We start from the raw sequence: 11,596 nt of genomic DNA on the forward strand, positions 1-11,596 counted from the left end.
TATGTATGATTATGCTGTCATCTGCCAGCTCTTGCTATGCTTGTCCCTCGATCCTTGTCAGATCAGTGGCTGTTTCCATGGATACCTTTAAAGACTTGCAGAGGGATTGCAAATTTGTCCGAGGGTGTGGGTGAGGTAACATTAGCGTTTAACTATTCTCACGATCCACAGAAGTTCAGTGACTGTAAATGACCCAAAACTGCCTTGTATGAAAGTGTGGTCATTGTGATGTGCAGCGAGCGCGGCATTGGGCGGAGAAGATGGACACGATGGGCGTGGAGCGACTGAGACTGGCGGCCATGTTGATGGACTCACTGGACAACATCGAGAACCAGTCTGGCCTCTTCCTCATCAAGCCCATGTACTCCTTCCGCGGCAGGTAATACAGGGTGTGTCTGCTGGTGCCTGGGTGTGGCTCAACCAGTGTGGGTGGGTGAATGGGGGGGTAGGTAGGTCGGCAGGCAGGCCAATGTGTGGCTACATTTGTGTGTGTCTGTGTAGGGGTGTGATGTATTAATTTGTGTGTGTGTAATGTGTGTTTGTCAGTACATTTGTTTGTATGTGTGTGTGTATGCGTGCTCTGTGGGCATGTACGTGTGTGTCTGGGCATGACTGCATGTATGTGTGTGTGTGTGTGTGTGTGTGTGTGTGTACGTGTTTATGTACATCCATTCATGCACACACTATTCGTCTCTAGTTGTTGTTTTTCAGTCTCGATATGCCAGATGTATGCACATATGACTTAACCATTAATGCTTGTGGTTGACAGAGAACTGAAGGCGCCGCCCACTCAGAAGCTGGCCCGCCCCGTTCGCACCCAGCCAGTGCCGCGCTACCTGTCGGCCACGCACAGCGCCACCTCTTTCGTGCCCGCCCCCACCCCCGCCTCCAACGCACGACGCATGGACAGGCACACGCCTACACAACAGGTGGGTTTAGACTTGCTCTCCCCCCCAACATGGAATGGTGCCTGGAGCTTCAAGCTAAAGCTTTGTTGTTGGTGTTGTTGTTGTTGTTGTTGTTGTTGTTGTTGTTGTTGTTGTTTTCTGGGTTTTTTTCTGTGCTATTTTTGTCATATTCAAGAAATTAAAAAATCTCATTTTGTCGTTTCAAGACAAAAACTTTTTTTTTGGCTATTTAAGAAAGAAAAGTGTGTTCCTCCTTTGCAGTATGCTGTGGACCTGACGGCCCTCCCCCCTCCCAGCCGACCCGAGGACGGGGTGATCGGAGCGGGAGCCATTCGTAACATCGTCACCCCTCAGGCCCCCCAGCTGACACAGTCCTTCCAGACCTGGAACGTAAGTCGTGCTATGTCTGTCTTATGTGATTATGTATGTGTGTGTGTAGGGATGGGAGGGAGGGAGAGAGTGGGCAGGAGCTGGGATATCTGACGGTGACTGACATTTAGGGCATGCAGCACATTCTTGATCAGTCCTTTCTCAGGCATGGGAATTGTCCGCCGAACGGCGGATTTCCGCCGAATTTTATTTTTGTTCCGCTGAAAAAGCAAAAGTGTCTGCCGAAAAAATAAAGGGGGAAGGCACACAAAAAAAGCACCGCCGGGTTACTTTTGCCTTTGCGCAAAAGCCCGCGAAAACTTTCCGTACTTTGTTCACGCACTGCTACCACCCGCCTCAGTTATTGAACTTTTATGTTTGAAAGTAAACCAGATTGCACAGATTGTGTTACAAGTTACATTTTCCTGTTTGTCTCAACAGATCAATTTTTTTACAAATTTAAACCATATAATACATGTATATATTTTTTTTCTTCAAAAAAGCAAAAATTTGTACATTTTTGTACTAAAAACTCTGATTCTAAAAACAGAATTTAATCGCAAACTTGGAGCTCAGATGACACCAGATTGCACCATCTGGGTTCTTTGGAGAAAAATTTTTTCAGGGGGGGCATGCCCCCGGACCCCCCTAGTAAGGCTAGGCGTTTCGCGCCGTCGACTTGACACTTCGCGTCTTCAGTTATAAATTTTCCACCTTTTTTACAATTTTCAATTCCCATGCCTGATATTTTCAAGGTGTTGCGTCATTTCAGATGTCCTTTTTTGTGTACTGTACTAGCTGTCTTTTCTTGTGATGTACATTCAATGAAGTTGCTCTCATGCTGCACGTCCAAGGCGTTGCACAATTTGAAACGTCCCGTTCTGTCTCCAGATGTCGGTGTCCCACGCAAGGTCACCACTGGACAGCCTGCAGCAACACTCGCTCAACACGCCTCGCATGCTGGAGCTGGATATAAACCGAATGCTGATTGGTCAGAATAACGTCAGGTGAGTGTACAGCCGTTTCACGCATACAGTGGAACCCTCTTTTAAGTCCTCCAAAAATCAGGGAAAATCAAGTCTCAGGAAGAGAGAATGCTTTATGTCCTACAGGCTCAATATTTCACCTCTTAAGGACAAGATATGGGTTATATGATTCAATGAATCAATCAATATGAGGCTTATACCGCGCGTATTCCGTGGGTACAGTTCTAAGCGCAGGGATTTATGTTTTTTTAATTTAAAAAAAAAATGTTTATGCAATTTATATTGCGCACATATTCATGGCGCAGGGATTTATTTATGCCGTGTGAGATGGAATTGTTTTACACAATACATCACGCATTCACATCGGCCAGCAGATCGATCGCAGCCATTTCGGCGCATATCCTGCTTCAAGTTTTACGCCCTCACGGCTTTTGACGAGATACACAGGTGCATATGCGTGTTTAGGTGGTATCAGTCATCTGTACTTATGGCAGAATGACCAAGATCTTTCACGTGCCATTGTGGTGACACGGGGGTGGGACATGGCTTCCGTCTCTGGGTCTGCACATAAAGTTGACCCGTGTCCATCCCGGCCCGATTTCAAACCTGCGACCTTCCGATCACAAGTCCAGTGCTGTACCAACTGAGCTACCGGGCAGGTCTTAAAAAGGAGGGAGTCTTAAAATAGGGGTAAATGTACACAGGTTATCAAATAGAAGGTGTAAGAAAACAGGGTCTTAAAAGGGAGGAAGTCTTGAATTGGGGGGTCTTAAAAGGGGATTCCACTGTATCTACAAAAGCAAGAGAAAAACATTACAAATAAACAATAATTATAACAGTTACCGTATTTTCCGGGTCATAAGGCGCAACTTTTTTCCTCGAGTTTGACCCAGCTGCGCCTTGTATAACGAAGCGCCTAATCCGTGTATGAAATAGGAGAAAATCAAAGAGACCGCCTGAGTACCAGTCAAACAACTTGTGATAATGCATGTTTCAGCTACAAGGTACTACCCTGGCCAAGTTTCCTCAAAAGACATCAAAGAGACCGCCCCATAGGTTAAACTGGGTCACTGACCCCGGTGCAGGAAGTGTTTCCTCTCTCAGATATGACAGGGGAACCACCTCTCATAGCTAAAACTGGGTCATTGACCCCTGGGAAGAAGGTCAGTGTCTATAAACAAGGCAACCCAGCTATCACAATGGACCTGCCTTTGATCTCGCCGCACACACAGAGCACACATATTTCCACTCTGTATTCTTCCTTTGATGTGCGGCTTGGCTTAATATTTTCATTCTTCGACCCTTTGTTACCGGTATACTTTTTTCAATTTTGGTGCGCCCTATCGGCCCCCTGCGCCCAATGGGTGACTGGATTACAATTTTTTTTTTAAAGAAGGGGGTGCGCCTTATGCGCTGTAGCGCCTTGTAACCCGGATAATACGGTACGTTTGCGTGCATGTGTCTGTAACTAACGTGTTTTAGATCTTAACGCAGCAATTGAGTGAGACGGACAAAACAGTGTTGTTTCTGCACATGCACAAGTGTGACCCTCCACCACGGAATGAGTCGCATGTCACCTTTGCATGATTTTCATATTTTTACATTTTCCTAAAGAGATTTTTATGCTCTATCCAGTGGTGAAAAACGTTTTAGAAAAGAGCAAAAACTTTTTGAGTTATAAGCCTGTGACTAAGGTGACCCTCACACTGTTACCAGACACTCCCCGGACTTATATTAAGCCTAGCGCAGAACCGCGCGAGGTGACATGCGACTCATTTCGTAGTGGAGGGTCACAATGTATCTCTCACCAGAAGGAGTGAATAATGCAATGTACAACTGGCCAACATGCTTCACACAGGGTTCTGCCCCTGGACCCCAGGCCATACTTCTATCCTTAAAACTCAGTCTGCCTTGAATGGATTTCCTAGTGTAGAAGACTCAGGAATGTTATCTTTCAAGCCTGAGTGGCACACCATGTGATAAAATTTAGAGATAGAAGTCAGAGTGAAAATGTTTGGCACATGTACAACAAAGTTAGTTGAGGTCAGCCAGTATTTAGAGCTCTGATTGTATCTGAAGTTGCAACAGGAACCTACCTCACCCCTGTGTGTGTGTGTGTGTGTGTGTGTGTGTGTGTGTGTGTGTGTGTGTGTGTATGTGTGTCTGTCTGTCTGTGTGAGTGTGCATGTGTGTATATGTGTGTGCGTGTGTGTGTCTGTCTGTCTGTCTTGTCTGTCTGTCTGTGTCTGTGTGTGAGTGCGCATGTGTGTGTGTGTGTGTGTGTGTGTGCGTGCATGTGTGCTTGTGTGTGTGTGTGTGTGCGCGTGTGCATGCGTGCTTGTGTATGTGTGTGTATGTGCGTGCATGCGTGCTTGTGTGTGTGTGTGTGCGTGCTTTTGTGTGTGTGTGTGTGTGTGTGTGTGTGTGTGCATGCGTGCATGCGTGCGTGTGTGTGTGTGTGGGTGTCATTGTGTAAGTCAGTCAAGTCAGTGTTTACAGAGCTCCATTTACTATTGTGGTTGCAGCACCAAACTGCCGCAGCCACCGACAGATGACCGACTGCAGAACGCCACCAACAACGGTCTGCGATCCTACGTCACCGTGCAGAGACCCACCGCCACCCTCACCGCGGACAGAGCAACCTCCGTTCAGGGTAAGACACATTCACACAAACGGCAACATTGTAACCCCCATTTTGAGACCTACCCCGGAAGAAAAAAAACTTGAAAAAAAACAAGTCTTTCAAAGGAGGGAGTCTTAATTAAAATGGAGTACACAGTTACACAGAGTAAGGGCAGACAATCTTTAACCTCACCAAGTTCACAATTGGCCAGTCAGACCAGTGCCCTTGTCAAACAGGCAGCATGACAACGGAACACCTGCTGCAGACTTGCCCACTACACGATGGCCTCAGGAGCCAGATCTGGGCGGAGGCGACCACGGTGCAAGGGAAGCTCTATGGCAGTCTGGACGACCTACAGCGCACGGCAACATTTGCGCGGCGAACCGGCGTTTCCATCTGAGTGATCGACAAGAAGAAGAAGAAGACAATCTTTAACCTGTATGCTACTACTCACTCACTCAACTCAATGCCCGTCACTCCAGTCAGGGTATGGGCCGCCAACAACAGCTCTCCAGAGTCCTCTGTCCTGGGGTCCCAGGATAAAGTTTTCTGTTTCTTCTGTTGTTGACGTTTCTGTAGCGAAGTCTTTTTTACAGGGAGGGGGTGCTAACCCCACGCCCAACCCTCCTCCTTTTTCAGCCGGGCTTGGGACCGTCCTTGGCGGAGTATGCTACTACTACCAGTTAATATTTGTAAACAAAGCATTACCTGTATTAACCTCAATTGACAACTTGCAATTGGAGGTAGATTTACACAAGTTATGGGCAGAACATGTTTAACCTTTTCGCTGCCAGTAAATATTTGTATTCAAAGCATTTTGTTTATTTACGTGAATTGATCTTACAGTGTGTCCTTGATGTATAAATGAGTACACCACACACGCACACATTGTTTGTTAGTCTTCTTCTTTGTTGTGTATTGAACGGTTCGTTGCCCATTGAAAGCAAGTTGCCCAGGACGTCAGCTGACATCCTACAGGCAGTGAAAGGGTTGAAGGAGTTTGAGTAATTGAACAATCGAATGAAGTTAGACGTGCACCCATTTGCTTTAACCACACCATGTTTAGACATGACAAGAGGATTGGTGTGACTTATTATCTAGCAGGCAATATTCGGCGCCCTTAGAGGCTTTTGGTTGAAACCTTGACACATCTACCCCCTCTCTCTCTCTCTCTCTGTCTGTCTGTCTGTCTGTATGTCTGTCTGTCTGTCTGTCTGTCTCTCTCTCTCCCCCTCCCTCTCTCTCCCTCCCTCTTTTTTCTCTGTCACTCTCTGTCACTCTCTCTCTCTCTCTCTCTCTCTCTCTCTCTCTCTCTCTCTCTCTCTCTCTCTCTCTCTCTCCTCTCTCTCTCTCTTTCTGCTCTCTCTCTCTCACTCTCCTCTTTCTCTCTCTCTCTCTCTCTCCTCTCTCTCTCTCTTTCTGCTCTCTCTCTCTCTCTCCCTCCCTCTCTCTCTCTCGCCGTGGTGCTTATACTTATTTACTGTACAATTACATGTTATGCCTATATATGAATTCATTATATTATGTTGTTTATATGCGTGCGGATGTGTTAGTGTGAATGTAAAGGGCACGTTGTAAGATTAGGCCCTTGGCTTAAAATGTTTACCCTTTATGTCAATAAAATGTTCTAAGTCTAAGTCTCTCTCTCTCTCTCCTCTCTCTCTCTCTCTCTCTCTCTCTCTCTCTCTCTCTGGGCGAGGGCTATTTACAAAAAAAGCTCGTTTGTAATGATTATCCCACAACCCACGTGAAATACAATTTGATTTGATTTGATTTGTCTTGATCCCTCTCTCTCTCTCTCTCTCTCTCTCTCTCTCTCGCTCTCTCTCTTCTCTCTCTCTCTCTTCTCTCTCTCTCTCCTCTCTCTCCTCTCTCTCTCTCCTCTCTCTCTCTCTCTCTCTCTCTCCTCTCTCTCTGATGATTAAAGAACTGTTCTTTTTCCCCTCCAGGTGTGCGAGCCACAGGAGCCCCTCCTTCCTCCCCCTCCCCGCGACCTTCACCGCGACCTTCTGCACCTGTGTCGCCTGCTGACCGTGGCCTTGCACACACCTTGACCTCTCATGACCCCCTGCCGCCCATCGGAGACCGACCGCCCTCCGCTGTCTTTTCTGACCTCGAGGATCCTGGTGTGTGCAGCAGGAGATAGGGAGGGACAGAGAGAGGGGTAGGGGAAGGGATGGGGAGAGAGAGGGGGAGAAGGGGGGAAGACAAGAAGAGAAAATGGAGAGAGTTAGAAGGGGAGAGAGAGAGGTAAGGGAGAGAGAGAGGTAGGGGAGAGAGAGGTAGGGGGAGAGAGAGGTAGGGGGAGAGAGAGAGGTAGGGGGGAGAGAGAGGTAGGGGAGAGAGAGGTAGGGGAGAGAGAGAGGTAGGGGGGAGAGAGAGGTAGGGGAGAGAGAGAGGTAGGGGGGAGAGAGAGGTAGGGGAGAGAGAGAGGTAGGGGGGAGAGAGAGGTAGGGGGGAGAGAGAGGTAGGGGGAGAGAGAGGTACTGGGGAGAGAGAGGTACTGGGGAGAGAGAGGTAGGGGAGAGAGAGTTAGAAGGGGAGGTAGGGGGGAGTGATAAAAAGAGAAAATTGGAGAGAAAGACGGAGAGGGGGAAAAAGAAAGATACAGATGGAGAGAGGGTGGAGGTTGGAGTAAAGAGAAAGATTGAGAGAGAGCTAGGGGAAGGAGAGAGCAATGAAGAGGGGGGGAGGGGGGGGGGAGGTGGAGAGAATTAATGGACTGATATTTATGAAACATTTCAAAGAAATTCTTCCAGATGATACCACGAGACGTGTTTTTTTCAAATGAAGTCTGGGTGATGACTGGTTTTGAGTGTTGATTTAGCTTCAGACAGATTGACTAAATGGTTTGATATTGCTTTACGCGAATTGTTTTATTTGGATTTTATTTCTTTTTTTGTCCTGTGGCAGAGCCCCCGCGGAGCCCCCCAGGGTCTTCCATGTACCAGTCCACGACGCACGACGCTGACGACAACACCAAGACCGTAAACACACGGCCGTCCTCACAGCTCTCCGACTAGCAGGGCCAGGAATAGACTGCATTGTTATCGTCAACACGGCCACCAAGACCGTCAACACACGGCCAGCTCTCCGACTAGCAGAGCCAGGAATAAAGTGTATTGTTATTTTCAACTGCCGTCCATAACAAATAACTGTATTTTGAGCCAATTTATAGCATTTGTTTCCATACAATTTGATGTCGTTTCTGGGACTTGTTCTTTTCTTGGCTATACAATGTGTACAAGAAGCTGCTGAATGGCTCAGTTGTTATGCATGGATGAACAACTGCCAACCAATCAAATGTATTATTGTGAGAACTGCTGACAGAAAGAACTAGTACCAGTCATTGTTATGCATGGATGAACAACTGCCAACCAATCAAATGTATTATTGTGAGAACTGCTGACAGAAAGAACTAGTACCAGTCATTGTTATGCATGGATGAACAACTGCCAACCAATCAAATGTTTTATTGTGAGAACTGCTGACAGAAAGAACTGTACATTCCAGTCATTTTAAACTTCTGCTGATGGTTATACAGTGATACCTGCGATGAAAGGACACCCAGCCAACAGTGTCCCTACATTGCAGGTGGCCTGTCTTGACAGGTATACTGTGGTAGAGATGATAGACAAAGGGACAAGAGAAGGTGTCCTTTTAAGGGAGGTGTCCTCTCATGGGAGGGTCCACACATCGGAGGTACTGCTGTAGCAAGGAATCTCCCCCCGCGGGTTAGGGGGAAGAATTTACCCGATGCTCCCCAGCATGTCGTAAGAGGCGACTAACGGATTCTGTTTCTCCTTTTACCCTTGTTAAGTGTTTCTTGTATAGAATATAGTCAATGTTTGTAAAGATTTTAGTCAAGCAGTATGTAAGAAATATTAAGTCCTTTGTACTGGAAACTTGCATTCTCCCAGTAAGGTCATATATTGTACTACGTTGCAAGCCCCTGGAGCAATTTTTTTATTAGTGCTTTTGTGAACAAGAAACAATTAACAAGTGGCTCTATCCCATCTCCCCCTCTTTTCCCGTCGCGATATAACCTTCGTGGTTGAAAACGACGTTAAACACCAAATAAAGAAAGAAAGTAAAGCAAGGAATCATACATATTGATGTTGTGGGGGAGTTTCGGTGTAACTCAGCTTTTCAGGAGAAGGACAAAACTGATTATTTTTATCATGAAATAGTGTTTATATTCCTTCCTGGTATGGATAGAATTATAAAAGAATGTTCAATCATGCATGAACTCTCAATCATATTGAAGAAAATGATTTACTTCGTCTAAAGCTCAAAAATATCAAAATCGCCAAGAATCGAGTTACACCAAACTTCAACGACGACATCGATATGTGACCCTCCACCACGAAATGAGTCGCGTGTCACCTCGCGCGGTTCTGCGCTAGGCTTAATATAAGTCCGGTGAGTGTCTGGTAACAGTGTGAGGGTCACCTTAGTCACAGGCTTATAACTCAAACAGATACCGGCACGGTGGCCTAGTGGTAAGGCGTCCGCCCCGTGATCGGGAGGTCGTGGGTTCGAAACCCGGCCGGGTCATACCTAAGACTTTAAAATTGGCAATCTAGTGGCTGCTCCGCCTGGCGTCTGGCATTATGGGGTTAGTGCTAGGACTGGTTGGTTCGGTGTCAGAATAATGTGACTGGGTGAGACATGAAGCCTGTGCTGCGACTTCTGTCTTGTGTGTGGCGCACGTTATATGTCAAAGCAGCACCGCCCTGATATGGCCCTTCGTAGTCGGCTGGGCGTTAAGCAAACAAACAAACAAACAAACTCAAACAGTTTTCGCTCTTTTCTAAAACGGTTTTCACCACTGGATAGAGCATAAAAAACTCTTTAGGAAAATGTAAAAATATGAAAATCATGCAAAGGTGACATGCGACTCGTTCCGTGGTGGACGGTCACATATGCTTGTTTCAGAAAAGTTTCTATCAGACTGAGATGTATAGAAACAATCTTGTCTGTGCTATTACAGAATGTTGGTTAAAATTATTTCTAGTAGAAAAAAAACCTGGTGTGAGTTTGTGGATTTTCAGTGACAGTTTGAAATGTATTTATCAAACCGTTGGCTGTTTTTTCCGTCCATTTAATGTAGATTAAATGATTCATATTCTGTGACCACATTTTTGCTTCGATTCAGTGATAGTTACATATATTGGTAAAACAAATGTTTTTGCTTCTTTTACACTTCTGATAAGCATTTGATTTGTTTGGAAATGTGATGTTTTGTGTTCCTTTTGGAACACTTGAAGGCATTGTCAGAAGACTCAGCTGTGATATTTGAAACACCCTTGCTTTTATCTAAAACAATGTTGTTGATTTTGTTATTTGTGCAGTAGTATCGTTAAGAATGGGCACATGAAATTACATTATTATTTTGTGATTCTTTGTGAAAGTTTGGACGATTGATTGTTTTGTGTGTGCCTGAGATTAGACAAGTGTGCTTGCGTTAATATGTTATTAGCACCTGATTAATACTTTATGTGATTTCAGTTGTTGATTCATGCTTCATTTGTTCTTGCTACACATTTGTGACCCTCCACCACGGAATGAGTCGCATGTCACCTTTGCATTGCATGATGTTTATATTTTTTACATTTTCTTGAAGAGTTTTTTATGCTCTATCAAGTAGTGAAACCCGTTTTAGAAAAGAGCGAAAACTTTTAGAGTTATAAGCCTGTGACTTTGGTGACCCTCACACTGATACCTAGCGCAGAACTGCGAGAGGTGACATCTGACTCATTCCGTGGTGGAGGGTCATATTTGTGCTACATGATGATTGCAACTTTTTTTGTGTGAATGATATGAAGCTTTGTATTTTATTAAATTTGTTAAACTTACTTTTCAGCCCCATTTTCTTTGTTGTGATTTTGGATTTGGTCATTCCCCCTACCAAAACTGTGAAATTGAGTTTAGCAGTTCTAAAGTAGTATTAAAACAAATTCAAGAAATCAAAGAGCATAGCCAATATCATGTATAATCTGTCACAGTTAGTATTATATACAAGGACATTTTAGATCATGGAGTCATTTAAATTGTGTGCAGTTTACAGAGTATGAGTTGACATTATTTGTATTTATGGATTTGTTAAAATAAATGATTGATGATTATAAATGATGGAGCATTGCTTAACTGATGGATATCCGTTGAAAGTGATTGAAGTGTTGTGCCAAAGAGAGTGAGAAAGAGAGAGCTCTGTGTGTATATGTGTTTGTGTGTGCGTATGTGTGTGTGTGTGTGTTAGTATGTGTGTTAGTGTGTGTGTGTTAGTGTGTGCGTATGTGTGCGCGTATGTGTGTGTGTGTTAGTGTGTGCGTATGTGTGCGCGTATGTGTGTGTGTGTGTGAAATGATTAATTCTGTTTCAAACCAGCTGGCTCCTCCAGATTGTTTCATTGCTCCTTTTCCTGCTTTGAAATCAGAGAGTAGCACTCCCTGTTTTCTGCTCAAAATGTATTCCGGAAAGGTGTAGTGACATGGTGGTAAGACGTCGGCCTCCTAATCGGGAGGTCGTGAGTTCGAATCCCGGTCGCTGCCGCCTGGTGGGTTAAGAGTGGAGATTTGTCCGATCTCCCAGGTCAACTTATGTGCAGACCTGCTAGTGACTTAACCCCCTTCGTGTGTATACGCAAGCAGAAGACCAAGTGCGCACGGAAAAGATCCTGTAATCCATGTCGGAGTTCGGTTGGTTAT

At 45.3% G+C, this 11,596-nt stretch overlaps 1 protein-coding gene across 1 annotated transcript in view; it reads left to right on the forward strand.

Annotated features, from left to right (window-relative positions):
- Window positions 1–9,233, forward strand: part of LOC138951071 (myosin-4-like) — a gene marked incomplete in the record, with an annotated part of 118,350 nt that extends 109,117 nt beyond the window's left edge. Inside the window, 7 exon segments of the mRNA XM_070322737.1 lie at window positions 237–379; window positions 770–929; window positions 1,170–1,298; window positions 2,169–2,284; window positions 4,789–4,916; window positions 6,836–7,012; window positions 7,800–9,233. Coding sequence (XP_070178838.1) covers window positions 237–379; window positions 770–929; window positions 1,170–1,298; window positions 2,169–2,284; window positions 4,789–4,916; window positions 6,836–7,012; window positions 7,800–7,909 — 963 coding nt within the window.
- Between the last annotated feature and the right edge of the window lie 2,363 nt (window positions 9,234–11,596).

This window comes from Littorina saxatilis, linkage group LG16, assembly GCF_037325665.1.
Source record: "Littorina saxatilis isolate snail1 linkage group LG16, US_GU_Lsax_2.0, whole genome shotgun sequence".
Lineage (NCBI taxonomy): Eukaryota > Metazoa > Mollusca > Gastropoda > Littorinimorpha > Littorinidae > Littorina > Littorina saxatilis.